Raw genomic sequence first — 12421 nt, 5'->3', positions numbered from 1 at the left:
AACACTTTAAAAGGGCATACATTTCCCTAAGAGTATGTTAACCTCGTGCGACTCCGCATCCACATGCGTGTAAGTTGTATTTTGGCACAACGCATAATTGTAATTTATTTAAACTGACTGATCTCAGTTCAGGAGACTCTCTAAGCTGTAAAGGGTTAAACTTTCATCATACGGATCACAGTGGAGTTTGTCATTGGGAGAAACAGCAACAAAATTACATCCGGTAAGAAACCTAATTAAGTTTTTTTTTTTTTTTATCCCCTTTTCTCCCAATTTGGAATGCCCAATTCCCACTACTTAGTAGGTCCTCGTGGTGGCGCGGTTACTCACCTCAATCCGGGTTGCAGAGGACAAGTCTCAGTTGCCTCCGCTTCCGAGACCATCAATCCGCGCATCTTATCACGTGGCTTGTCATGCATGACACCGCGGAGACTCACAGTATGTGGAGGCTCATGCTACCCTCCGTGATCCATGCACAACTTACTATGTGCCCCACTGAGAGCAAGAACCACTAATCGCAACCACGAGGAGGTTACCCCATGTGACTCTACCCTCCTAGCAACCAGGCCAATTTGGTTGCGTAGGAGACCTGGCTGGAGTCACTGAGCACACCCTGGATTTGAACTCGTGACTCCAGGGGTGGTAGTCAGTGTCAATACTCGCTGAGCTACCCCCTAATTAAGTTTTTTAATTGAAGCCTGTTTGAGTCAAAGATTAGAGTCTCTAGTTTCATCCGATATTTTAAAAACTTGAGCGATGTACCGCGAAATGCCACGCTGCTAAACAGAATGTACACTAATGTGTACTTTAGTGCATTTTTTCTTTAGAAATGTTATATTTACTCTGCATTATTGTCAGAGTCATGATTCAAACTTGGGTCTCTGGCGCAAGAGTCTTAATTTCCACCCCTGAGCCACAGAAGGGAGTTGAACCCAATAGTCACACGTGTTCTTAAATGAACTCAGAAGAGTTTATTAACAAAAAGGGTACAAAAAGCAATTTCTTACTAACAACCACAAAACAGAAAAATCTTTCGTCCAAAAAGGATCCAAAAGGAGGGAAAAAATAATCTCCAAAGAACTCAGGAAAAAAAAGACACCAAAAAACAGCAAAAATAAACACAGGGAAAAAACAATCCAAAAGGCATTCAAAGTTTAGTACTTAGAACTCGAGCAGACTTATGGCAGCAACTGGCTAGGAACATCAATAACCAAGCAAAGAAACAAAAGGAAGTGATCAGCTTAAATACACAGCCCAGAACGAGGCACATGTGAAAACAATAACACATGATACAATGGCGGGAAACTGAAATGAAACACAACGAGGGCCTCTAGTGGCCAAAATATAACATTAAAGCAAAAAACTCTGACAGGACCCCTCCCTCTAGGAACGGCTCCTGACGTTCCCTCCCGGATGACTGGAATTGCAAGCATGAAATTCTTGAATTAGTTTGGGGTCCAAGATGTCCTTGGCAAGAACCCAGGAGCGCTCCTCAGGGCCATAGCCTTCCCAGTCCACAAGATACTACCGGGACCCACGTACTCGACGGGCATCCAGTATTCTGCGGACTGTGTAAGCTGGCTGGCCACCAATGATACGAGGAGGGGGAGGTTTAACTGTCGCAAGAAAAGGAGAAGACAAAGCAGGTTTTAACAGCGAGACATGAAATGGGATTTATCTTCAAAGACTTAGGCAAGTATAAGCGATAAGTAACTGGGTTTACTTTCCTGGCAATCTTGAAGGGGCCAATGAACCTCTGGGAAAGTTTACGGGATTCCACCCGCAAGGGAATGTTCTTAGTGGAGAGCCAGACTCTTTGGCCGGGGCGCAGAGTGGGGGCAGGTCTGCGTATGCAATTGGCCTGGTGCTGATACTGCTGAGAGACCTTCGAGAGCTTGAGTCTGGCTTTTTTCCCCATGTCTGGTGGCAACGTTTAACGAACTGTTGAGCAGAGGGAACTGCAACCTCCACTTCTTGCTCAGGGAATAGTGGAGGGGTGTATCCCAACTGGCACTCGAAAGGGGACATGCCTGTAGCAGAGGAGCAAAGAGTATTGTGAGCGTATTCTGCCCACATGATGAAGGAAGACCAAGAGGATGGGTTGTTAGCTGCCATACACCTCAGTGTAGTCTCAAGATCTTGGTTAAGCCTCTCCGTTTGCCCATTGGACTCCGAGTGGAACCCAGAAGATAGACTCACTGTAGCCCCCAGAGATTGACAAAATGCCCACCAGAATCGGGAGGAAAATTGGGGTCCTCGATCAGAGACAATGTCTTGTGGGATGCCATAGACTCGGAAGACGTGGTTTATAACCAATTCAGCAGTTTCTTTAGCGGTGGGTAGTTTGGGCAGAGGAATAAATCGGGCAGCCTTGGAGAATCTATCAACTATGACCATGATAGTGGTGTTGCCTTGTGATAGCGGAAGTCCAGTGATAAAAAATCCATGGAAAGATGAGACCAAGGTCTATGAGGTATGGAGAGAGGATGCAATAGCCCCTGAGGAGAACAGTGAGGGACCTTACTTTGGTTGCACGTGGGACATGCGTTTACAAATGTTGTCACATCCTCCTTGATAGTTGGCCACCAAAATAGTCTTTGAAGGAACTCAAGTGCGAGAGGTACCAGGATGACAAGTGAGACGAGAGGAGTGTCCCCACTGGAGGATCTGGGAGCGGACAGCTTTAGGGACAAACAGGCAGTGGGTTGGCCCCCCTCCTGGGTCAGGTTCTCGGGCTTGGACTTGTTTTACAGTATTTTCCAGATCCCACCTGATAGGAGCTATTATCTTGGAACTGGGGATAATCGATTCAATAGAATCTTCCTGAGGAGTGTTTACATATACTCGGGACAAAGCATCAGGTTTTAGGTTCTTAGAGTCGGGGCGGTAGATAAGATGAACTTGAATCGGTTGAAGAATAAAGGACCAACGTGCCTGGCGGGGGTTGAGTCGCTTTGCCTGCTGAATGTATTCCAGATTTTTGTGGTCCCTGAATACCTGGAATGGGTGTTTGGCCCCCTCAAGCCAATGCCTCCACTCTTCAAGCGCTAGCTTAACTGCCAGTAACTCTCGATCCCCTACGTGATAGTTCATCTCAGTCGGTGTAAGGCGGTGGGAAAGGAATGCACATGGATGCAACTTGTTGTCCTCCCCCCTTTGGGACAGCACAGCTCCAACCCCTACGTCCGAAGCATCGACCTCCACGATGAAGGGTTTATCTTGGTTAGGGAGAATGAGAATAGGTGCAGAGGTAAAATGGCTTTTGAGTTTGCTGAAGGCCAACTCTGCTTCATGTCCCCAATTAAAGCTGGTTGTGTTCCCCTTGGTGAGGGCAGATAAAGGAGCCACCACAGTACTGAAGTTCCGGATGAACTTGCGATAAAAATTGGCGAAGCCAAGAAAACGCTGTACTTTACCGACGAGGGGGAGGGCCAATCCACAACTGCTTGAACCTTTTGAGGGTCCATTTGTATCTGGCCAGGCTTGATAATGAACCCCAGGAACTGAACTTTGGTCACATGGAACTCACATTTCTCAGGTTTAACATAAAGATGGTTATCAAGAAGACGTCTGAGAACCTTACTGATGTGTTTTACATGCTCTTGGAGGGAACTCGAGAAGATGAGGATATCGTCTAAGTAGACAAACACAAATTGGTTGAGCATGTCTCTGAGAACATCATTGATGAGAGCCTGAAATACTGCAGGAGCATTAGTGAGCCCGAAGGGCATAACTAAATATTCATAGTGCCCAGTGGGCGTGTTGAAGGTGGTCTTCCATTCATCTCCTTGTCTGATGTGCACGAGATTGTAGGCATTGCGCAAGTCAAGCTTAGTGAAGATGGAGGTTCCTTGCAGAATTTCGAAAGCAGTGGTCATTAGCGGCAAGGGATAGCGGTTTCGAATAGTGATCTTATTAAGGCCCCTGTAATCAATACATGGCCAGAGCCCGCCATCCTTCTTCCCAACGAAACAAAATCCAGCTCCAGCAGGGGAAGTGGATGGTTGGATGATACCTGCCGCAAGGGATTCGTTAATGTATTTGTCCATAGCAGTTTGTTCGGGGAGAGACAAAGACCGAGTGGGTGACCGAGGATAATAGGGAACTCTGGAGTCTGTATAAGGTGAAAGCACATTCTCTCCTGGTGCTGGTAAATGACGAGACAAAGGAGAGAGGTGAGGTGGGTTATTTTCCCTGGAGCTAACGGTCTTCCATCCAAGGCTGTCACAGTTAGGGGGGCAGGAAGGGAATTAATAGGAATCTGGAGACTTTTGGCAAAGGAAATATCCATGAAGTTCCCGGCAGCACCAGAATCAATCAATGCCTGGAGTTGGTGTTTTTGATCTCCCCAAGTGAGTGTGATGGGAAGGAACAATCCAGAGTTGGAAGGTGAAGCTGTCAGGCCTTCCTTGCCTGTACGGGACTGGGCGTTTCCCGAAAGTTCGGGGCAGGCGGAGCGAAAATGGCCATTCAATCCACAATATAGACAACAGCGCTCTCTCATGTGACGGTCTCGTTCAGATGGGGAAAGCCTAGTCCTTCCCAACTACATGGGTTCCGAGGACTTGTGGGGCACTGGTAGCATTTGAGCAAGTGCTGGACTGGCAGACAATGTGGAAACAGATGGCCGGTTCAGTCTTCTCTCCCTCAGGCGATTATCCAGCCGGATTGCTTGATCCATGAGGGTCTCGAGATCACGAGCAGGTTCTCTGGTAGCCATATCATCCTTGATTGCCTCAGACAGACCATTCAGGAAACACACCATGAGGGCCTCGTCATTCCAGCCGCTCCCTGCTGCAACTGTATGGCATATTCAGCCGTGCTGCCATTACCTTGTCGGAGGGTGAGAAGTCTCTTAGAGGCTTGCCGGCCACTGAGGGGGTGGTCAAAGACTCGCTTGAACTCCTTTTCAAACACAGAACAACTTGAACAGAAGGGTGCCTGTGCCTTCCAGACCGCTGTTGCCCAAGAAAGAGCCTTGCCAGAAAGGAGGGTGATAACATATGCAATCTTGGCCCGATCTGAGGGGAAGGAAGATGGTTGTAATTCAAATGTGAGAAAGCATTGAGTCAGGAACCCATCACATGCACTGGGATCACCTGAGAAATGTTGTGGTGGAGGTAGGCGAGGTTCAATCAGAGGAGAGAGCACTCGAGAATCCGGAAGGGGTACCGAGGCAGCAGTAGAAACAGTAGCTGAAGTAGAGGGCAGCCGGTCCAGGATCTGACGGACAGAAATCATGAGATCTGACAGCACTTGAGTGTTTAGTCATCACAGTCTCCTGCTGAACTAATGCTGACTCATGGCGTTGGATTGTGGACTCCTGCCGAGCAATTGTGGCCAGGAGTTTGAGCATTAGGCGTCTCTGGGTTCATAATGTTTGGCTTGGTTATTCTGTCAGAACCAGGATTCAAACTTGGGTCTCTGGCGCAAGAGTCTTAATTTCCACCACTGAGCCACAGAAAGGAGTTGAACCCAATAGTCACACGCGTTCTTAAATGAACTCAGAAGAGTTTTAACAAAAATAGCAAAAAGGGTACAAAAAGCAATTTCTTACTAACCACAAAACAGAAAAATCTTTCGTCCAAAAAGGATCCAAAAGGAGGGAAAAAATAATCTCCAAAGAACTCAGGAAAAAAAGACACCAAAAAACAGCAAAAATAAACACAGGGAAAAAACAATCCAAAAGGCATTCAAAGTTTAATACTTAGAACTATAGCAGACTTACGGCAGCAACTGGCTAGGAACATCAATAACCAAGCAAAGAAACAAAAGGAAGTGATCAGCTTAAATACACAGCCCAGAACGAGGCACATGTGAAAACAATAACACGATACAATGGCGGGAAACTGAAATGAAACACAATGAGGGCCTCTAGTGGCCAAAATATAACATTATGAGCACCAATGGGTTCATCCAAAAGCTGAAAAATGTTGCTTTCAGAGGCTTTAAATGGAGTTAGGATGAAAATAAGGTGCATTTCGAAACTGTTCTGAGGCCAGTGCAGACAGACAGCACACTGGAGGTTAAGTCATTTACTAAATTGGGAGCAAGGAAGCATCCTATAGCTCTCTATGCAAGTGCAAGTACATTCTATCCAAACTTCCTAGCAAAAGTTTGGTTTCTGGCTGCAGATGATGTTTGGACCACTCAATGTTTGGCAGACATGGAACAATGGTAATCAGTACATAGATTCAGAATTTATAATGTATAATTTTATTTTAACATGGTTTGCAGTGATTGGCTGATGCTGGCCATTAATTTTAATCAGAATTAATTATGCTAATTTCTGATGTAATGTCTGTAAAGTCTCAAAAACATGAACAACCATCACTCCTGGAAACAAACAATTTGATAAAAAAATATATATATATTAAAAATCAGACTTTCTACAGCTTGGTATTATTTAAAATTTCACAGCTTTTTCCCGCTGTCCACATATGTTGCCATTAATTTTTAGGAAAACTATTTGGTCTAGAATATATATATATATATATATATATATATATATATATATATATATATATATATATATATATATATATATATATATATTATTATTATTATTATTATTATTATTATTATTTCTGCATGTTTATTAGGTGTTACTATCAAAAATCAAAAAGGGTAATCTATTTTTCACTCGGATCTCAGGAGGTTAACGGCATAGTTCACCAAAAAATGTAAATTCTGTCATCATTTAATCACCCTAAAGTTGTTCCAAACCCCTTCAACTTTCTTTCTTCCATAGAACTCAAAAGGAAATGCTACACAGAATGTTAGTCTCAGTCACCATTCACTTTCATTCTATGGAATAACAAAGATGCAATGAAAGCGAATGTTTGAAGCTCACATTTTGCATCATCTTTTGTGTTCAGGGTCATTGACAAATAAGGTTGTCCAAGGTGAAAAAAATGATAAAACTTTTAAAAATCTATTTAAAACGCGTGTCAAGTTTGTACAAATGTAACGTGTGTTCATGTTGGTTTCACAAATATTTCTACAAAAAATGACTTTAAAAATGTCATGTGGTTTAACCAAGTAAGGGTTTTACAATACTTTTCTTGCACCTTGAATACATGGGAATGAATATGGGAACTTAATCATTAATTTAGAAAAAAAAACAAAAGTCAAATATAATTTAAGATCAAAAATTTTTTTTTTTATAACATATCATGCATTTTTGAGTCAGGAACATCAAGAAGAACAAAATGTGCCTTTTCATAAAAATGTCAAAATATTAATATTTAACGATATGATAAAATTAATTTTTTTACTACAAAAAGTCTTGAGGATCTAAAGGGGTCCTCTCTGTTTTATGTTTTTTATGACAACAAAATGGCTACCTACATGTTGGTTACACCAGTGGTCCTCAACCAGGGGGTCGGGACCCACTAGGGGGACTCAGCACACTTCCAGGGTGGCCTCAAGATCTCTTAAAATTATTTAAAATATGATAGATTATTATGATTTTTATATAATTATTATTATTCAACTTACTGAAAATTCTACAAATGTAATAACTCCCTTCAACAGCTTGCTTTTTATGAAGAATATACAGTTCTACACATTTCTGGAATCACAAGTTTTAAAGAAATATCTTATAACAGATATATCTTATAATATAAATATCTAATTGCCTACATGGGGAGCCTTCGAATAGACAATGGGGGACTTGGAGTCAAAAAGGTTGAGAACCATTGGGTTACACCACACGACTTTGATTTCATGTACAAACGTTTTTCAAATATTAATCGTATTTAAAGATAAAGTTGTTCACTGCTAATTTTTTAAGTAATAATAATAAAAGATTACTCTTCACCAACATTTATGTAGCTTTTAATGAGACTCTGTTTTTTTTACTGTCTCTGGACAGTTACAACACATGACATTTTCAACTTTAAACCCCAGAAAAAAAAATATTAAAATGACTTTGAACTCAGTAATTTAAAGCATGTTCATCATAAAAGAGGTGTATTCAAGTAATTGTTTTGTGTGAAATGCATTTGTAATCTATTTTTGAATAATTTAATAGTAGATCTGGACAAACCCTTCAACAGAAGAAAGAAATTCATACAGGTTTGGAACAACAAGATGTTGAGTGAATGATGACAATTTCCAGATGTTTTTTTTTTTTTTTTTTTTTTTGGTTAAGTATCATATTCATTTTCATATATTATATATTTTTTGCATTTTTAGACTACAAAGAACCCTACAGGGTTCTGTTGGTTGAACCCTTATAAAGGGTTCTATATGGAACCTTTTAGGGGTTCCAAAATACAAAGCGAGTAAAGGTGCAGTCACACTAGGCTTTGAGCATGCAATTTTTTTTTCGTACAATGCAACAGACCAGGATATGATGTTACTCAGAAGGGCTTCTGGTGTAAGTAAATAATACACCACAAATAACAAATTTTATTATATTAAATTTTTTTTAATATATTGTCTACTCACTTTCCTGCAACAATAAAACACGCAGCTTTAAAATATGTATTCTTTGTATTAAGCCAAGAGGTCAGTATGTGATGTTTCAATCTTCTGTAGGTCACACTTCCTCTCATTGTACGAATTTACAGTTCAGAGTTCACCAAGGTTAAACTTTGGTACGCAGCGTAGTACAAAATTTCTTCACATGACTTTGCGTTTCTGGTCTGCTGCATTCGGGTGCGTTTGAATGGGAGTGAATGGAGCACGAAGCATAGTGTGACAGCCCCTTTATAGAATAATACAGAATCTTTTCTTCTTAGAGTGTATTTTTATTACAAAAATAGTGTCTTTTCACCTTTGTTTAAGTATATAATAAATCTAGTAATTTTATTTGACATAATGCAAAAGTAATGATTATGTCAATAGTACCTAAGTATTCCAGTTGGACAGTCAGCAATCACGAGGAAAATCAAGCTTGCAAGGCTTTAGATTGCATGAAAACTATCTCAGACGGCACTTGTGCTATATAAAGCATCAGGAGACCCTGTTATTCTAACATCAAAGAGTTCAATCAACCTGGATCTGGACCCTTCAAAGAATCGCAGCGGCACATCATTGATCATCACATACAAGAGCCTGAACTCTCTAATGTGCAGATAAATGGCTGCTATCACCCGTGTTTTTGACCCAAAATGAGCAGACACCTGTTTCCCACCTGTTGTCTCATGAAGGCATGCACTGAAATTCCTCAATTACTAAATAGATGGATAGAGTGGCCCCAATAGTATTTGGACACTCACACTTAAAAATGAATGTCATTCAGGGCCGATACTAAGATGCGAAATTTGGGGGTGCATTTGGTTCTTTAGGGTGGGCAAGTAGTTGTCTCTTCATCGGGTCAGGTGGAGGGTGTCAGAAGTGTAAGAATATCATTACTTTAAATAGCAAAATATCTTGTGAGATGTATTTTAAAGAAACACAGCACAAGCACACTTTTTGAATCAAAACATTTCACAAAAAGAACTTCAACAGGTGAACTTCAGTGATGAAACAACTGATACTGTATAATGTTTAAAATGAAGACAAAGTACTTAGACACTTTCTGGTTGTCAAATCTTAGTGGAACATATCCATAGGTAATGTGATGAATTACACCTGTGGTTACAAACTCCTGAGTAAACATTATGGAATATTCCAGGTTCAGTACAAGTTTATCGCAATCCACAGCATTTGTGGCATAATGTATACAAATTAATTTCGACTCATCCTTTCTTACAGTGCTGCACTTATGATGGAAGTGAATGGGGCCAATTTTGCAGGGTTTAAAGGCAGAAATGTGATGCTTACAATTTTATAAAAGCAATTACATTCATTTTTCTGTTAAAACTTGCGTATTATTTGAGGTGTAAAGTTGTGTAAATCAACATTTTTACAGTCATTTTAGGGGTTTAGTGTTTACGGCATTAAGTCGTCATGGCAACAATGTTGTAAAATTGGCTGTAACTTTACATAGAAAAGATTAGTAAGCGATTGTATAACACTAAAATCGTGTTAGAACACGTTTTGTTTACTTATAACAGCGAGCATTTTAACGTTCATGGATTGGCCCCATTCACTTCCATTGTAAGTGCCTCACTTGAACCCAGATTTTTGCTTTTTTTAAAGAAAAGGAGGGACGAGTCAAAACAAATGTTTGTGGTAAGCAACATTGTGCCACAAATGCTGTTGATTGAGCTGAACTTGTATTGAACCCAAAATATTCCTTTAAGGGAACATTGAAAATCCACTAAAAATCACCTTGGGTCCAGTTGGTTGAAGTAATCACCATCACATGTTTGGACATGCCACTTAGTTTGGTATTTTGTAATGTAACGACATTTATGCATTTGTAAGTGTAACTTAAGTGTCCAAATACCTTTTGAGGCCAGAACATAAAAATAAAGCAATTTTAACAATGTAAGACTCGAACCCATCCGTACCTGGAAGTTGTGTTGTCGTCGATTTGAAGGTCCCGGTTGTTTTCAGCGCCTCAGACAGCAGCTGTTTGCTAGTTTGCCTTGATATCACACCGGAGGCGGTCCGCTGTTTCCCGTCCGACTCTTTCTGTGGTTCCGAACCAACTTTGACCAACGTGTTGCGCGACCTGGTGAAAGCTGAGGTCACTGAGCCCATCTCTGCCCAACAACCTTCAGCTGACTGGACGAGAACCGAATCATACACTCCATGGCTTTGATTCAATCTCTGTCATTCCTCTATCTATCTCTCTTCCTCAAAAAACGACAATACTAAACCAACTGTCTTCTGTCATTAATGTGCTGTTCCAACGCACATTGGGTTGGTGGGGGCATCAAGCGCTTAGCAACCATCTTAATTAGCCTAGTTTATTTTGTTCATTTGTATCTACTCACATTTTTCATTTCAGTAGGGACTTAATGTCTTTCATTATGACTTTGTTCCATAGGACACAAAGGGAGATTTTGAAGAATGTACTCGCTGCTCTTTTCCATACAGTGAAAGTGGATGGTGACCACTGACTGTCAACCTCCAAAGACAAAAAAAGGCACCATAAAAGTAGAGTACAACAGGGTTAAAGGTTGGTTACACCTTAAGGACAATGTGCTGGTCACAAAGTGTATCAAGATTTAAAAAATACATTTATTTGTATTAATTAATGATGGAGAAGCATAATTAGTTTGAAAAGAAATAATAACGGACGGTTGTTTTGATTAAAATTGGGTAAAATCTGCCAACGGCAAATACTTTTGAGACAGCAAGATGCTTTTCTGATTAAAATTAAGATAATACTTGTTCAAAATAACCACTTCAGGAAAATGTTCTGTTCATTTCAGTCACATTTGGCATTTCATTGCATCTTAAGTATTCTATAAACAAATTAATCTCCATTATGATTGGATCAGTGAAGTTGAGCACACTTTGAACATTTTTAACATGGCCGCCCCCATGAGGGGACCCTCTCCATGTGTTGTTATGTGTTATGTGAGTGCTCATGATTTTATATATATGTTTAAAAATGACAATTCATTTCTTTAGGAGTAAAACTTTTTTAATGAGGAAAAAATTACTGCATGAACCTTTAAAAAAAACACAAAAAAAACTGTGTATTTTATGGGGGGATTTTTACCCCAAATACTATGCTTTCACTTATTGGACAGTTATTTAAAAACTTTTGATTGAATCACCTTGCACTAAAATTAAAATGACAAATAAGTATTTTGGCTCCAAAAATTTGATAATTTCAAGGATTTGCATTAGCTACATAAATTTGCCAGATTAAAAAAAAAATATTACATATTAGATCAAACTACCTTAAAATCAAATTTAGGACATTGCATGCAATGATCTCATGAATCAGGAACATTTTTCAGTGCATTGTAACAAACAGGTGTTAAGGAAAGTACTGTGGTAGTTTTTGTTGCTATTTTTGTACCCTACTCAATACAACTCATACATGTGTAAGTCTTCTGAAGCCACACAGTAGGTTTGTGTGAGGAAAAGAGCAAAATTGTAGTCCCTAAAAGTCTTGCCTTCCACTGTACCTCTTAAATTTCATTTTGTGATTGACATTTGAATATGTGGAAGAGCGAATACAATTTTAGAGCTTTGGTGGAGGGAAAGATTTTATGCAAATACCGACTTCAATTCGTCACACAAAGATATTAAATGGCTTTGGAGGACTTTAAAATATTTTACACTAGTTTTATAGAGTACTGTAACTTTTTTGTCCCTTAAGTAGCTTGACAGCCACTGGTCACTATATACCGTTACTATATGGAAAAGAGGAGCTTGGACATTCTGGGGGGAAAAAAAGCCTTTTTTAGTTTGGAATGACTTGAGTGACATGAGAGTGAATTATCTGAATCTGTTCCTTTAAAAACTACATTCAGTAATGACACATGAGCTCTCGGTGTGCTTCCAAGGGAGCGAACAGGAACTTGAACATCCGTGTCCAGGGGGAACGAGTCTCCATCACTGG

General features: G+C 40.2%; 1 protein-coding gene across 1 annotated transcript in view; it reads right to left on the bottom strand.

The window, feature by feature from the left end:
- LOC127443146 (dual specificity calcium/calmodulin-dependent 3',5'-cyclic nucleotide phosphodiesterase 1A-like) overlaps positions 1-10605 on the bottom strand; it is a 154430-nt gene extending 143825 nt beyond the window's left edge. The window contains exon 1 of the mRNA XM_051701691.1: positions 10407-10605. Coding sequence (XP_051557651.1) covers positions 10407-10599 — 193 coding nt within the window. The 5' untranslated portion in view covers positions 10600-10605. The remainder of the gene's footprint in view (positions 1-10406) is intronic.
- Between the last annotated feature and the right edge of the window lie 1816 nt (positions 10606-12421).

This window comes from Myxocyprinus asiaticus, chromosome 6, assembly GCF_019703515.2.
Source record: "Myxocyprinus asiaticus isolate MX2 ecotype Aquarium Trade chromosome 6, UBuf_Myxa_2, whole genome shotgun sequence".
NCBI classification, from domain to species: domain Eukaryota; kingdom Metazoa; phylum Chordata; class Actinopteri; order Cypriniformes; family Catostomidae; genus Myxocyprinus; species Myxocyprinus asiaticus.
This window is presented reverse-complemented; position numbering and strand designations above follow the sequence as displayed.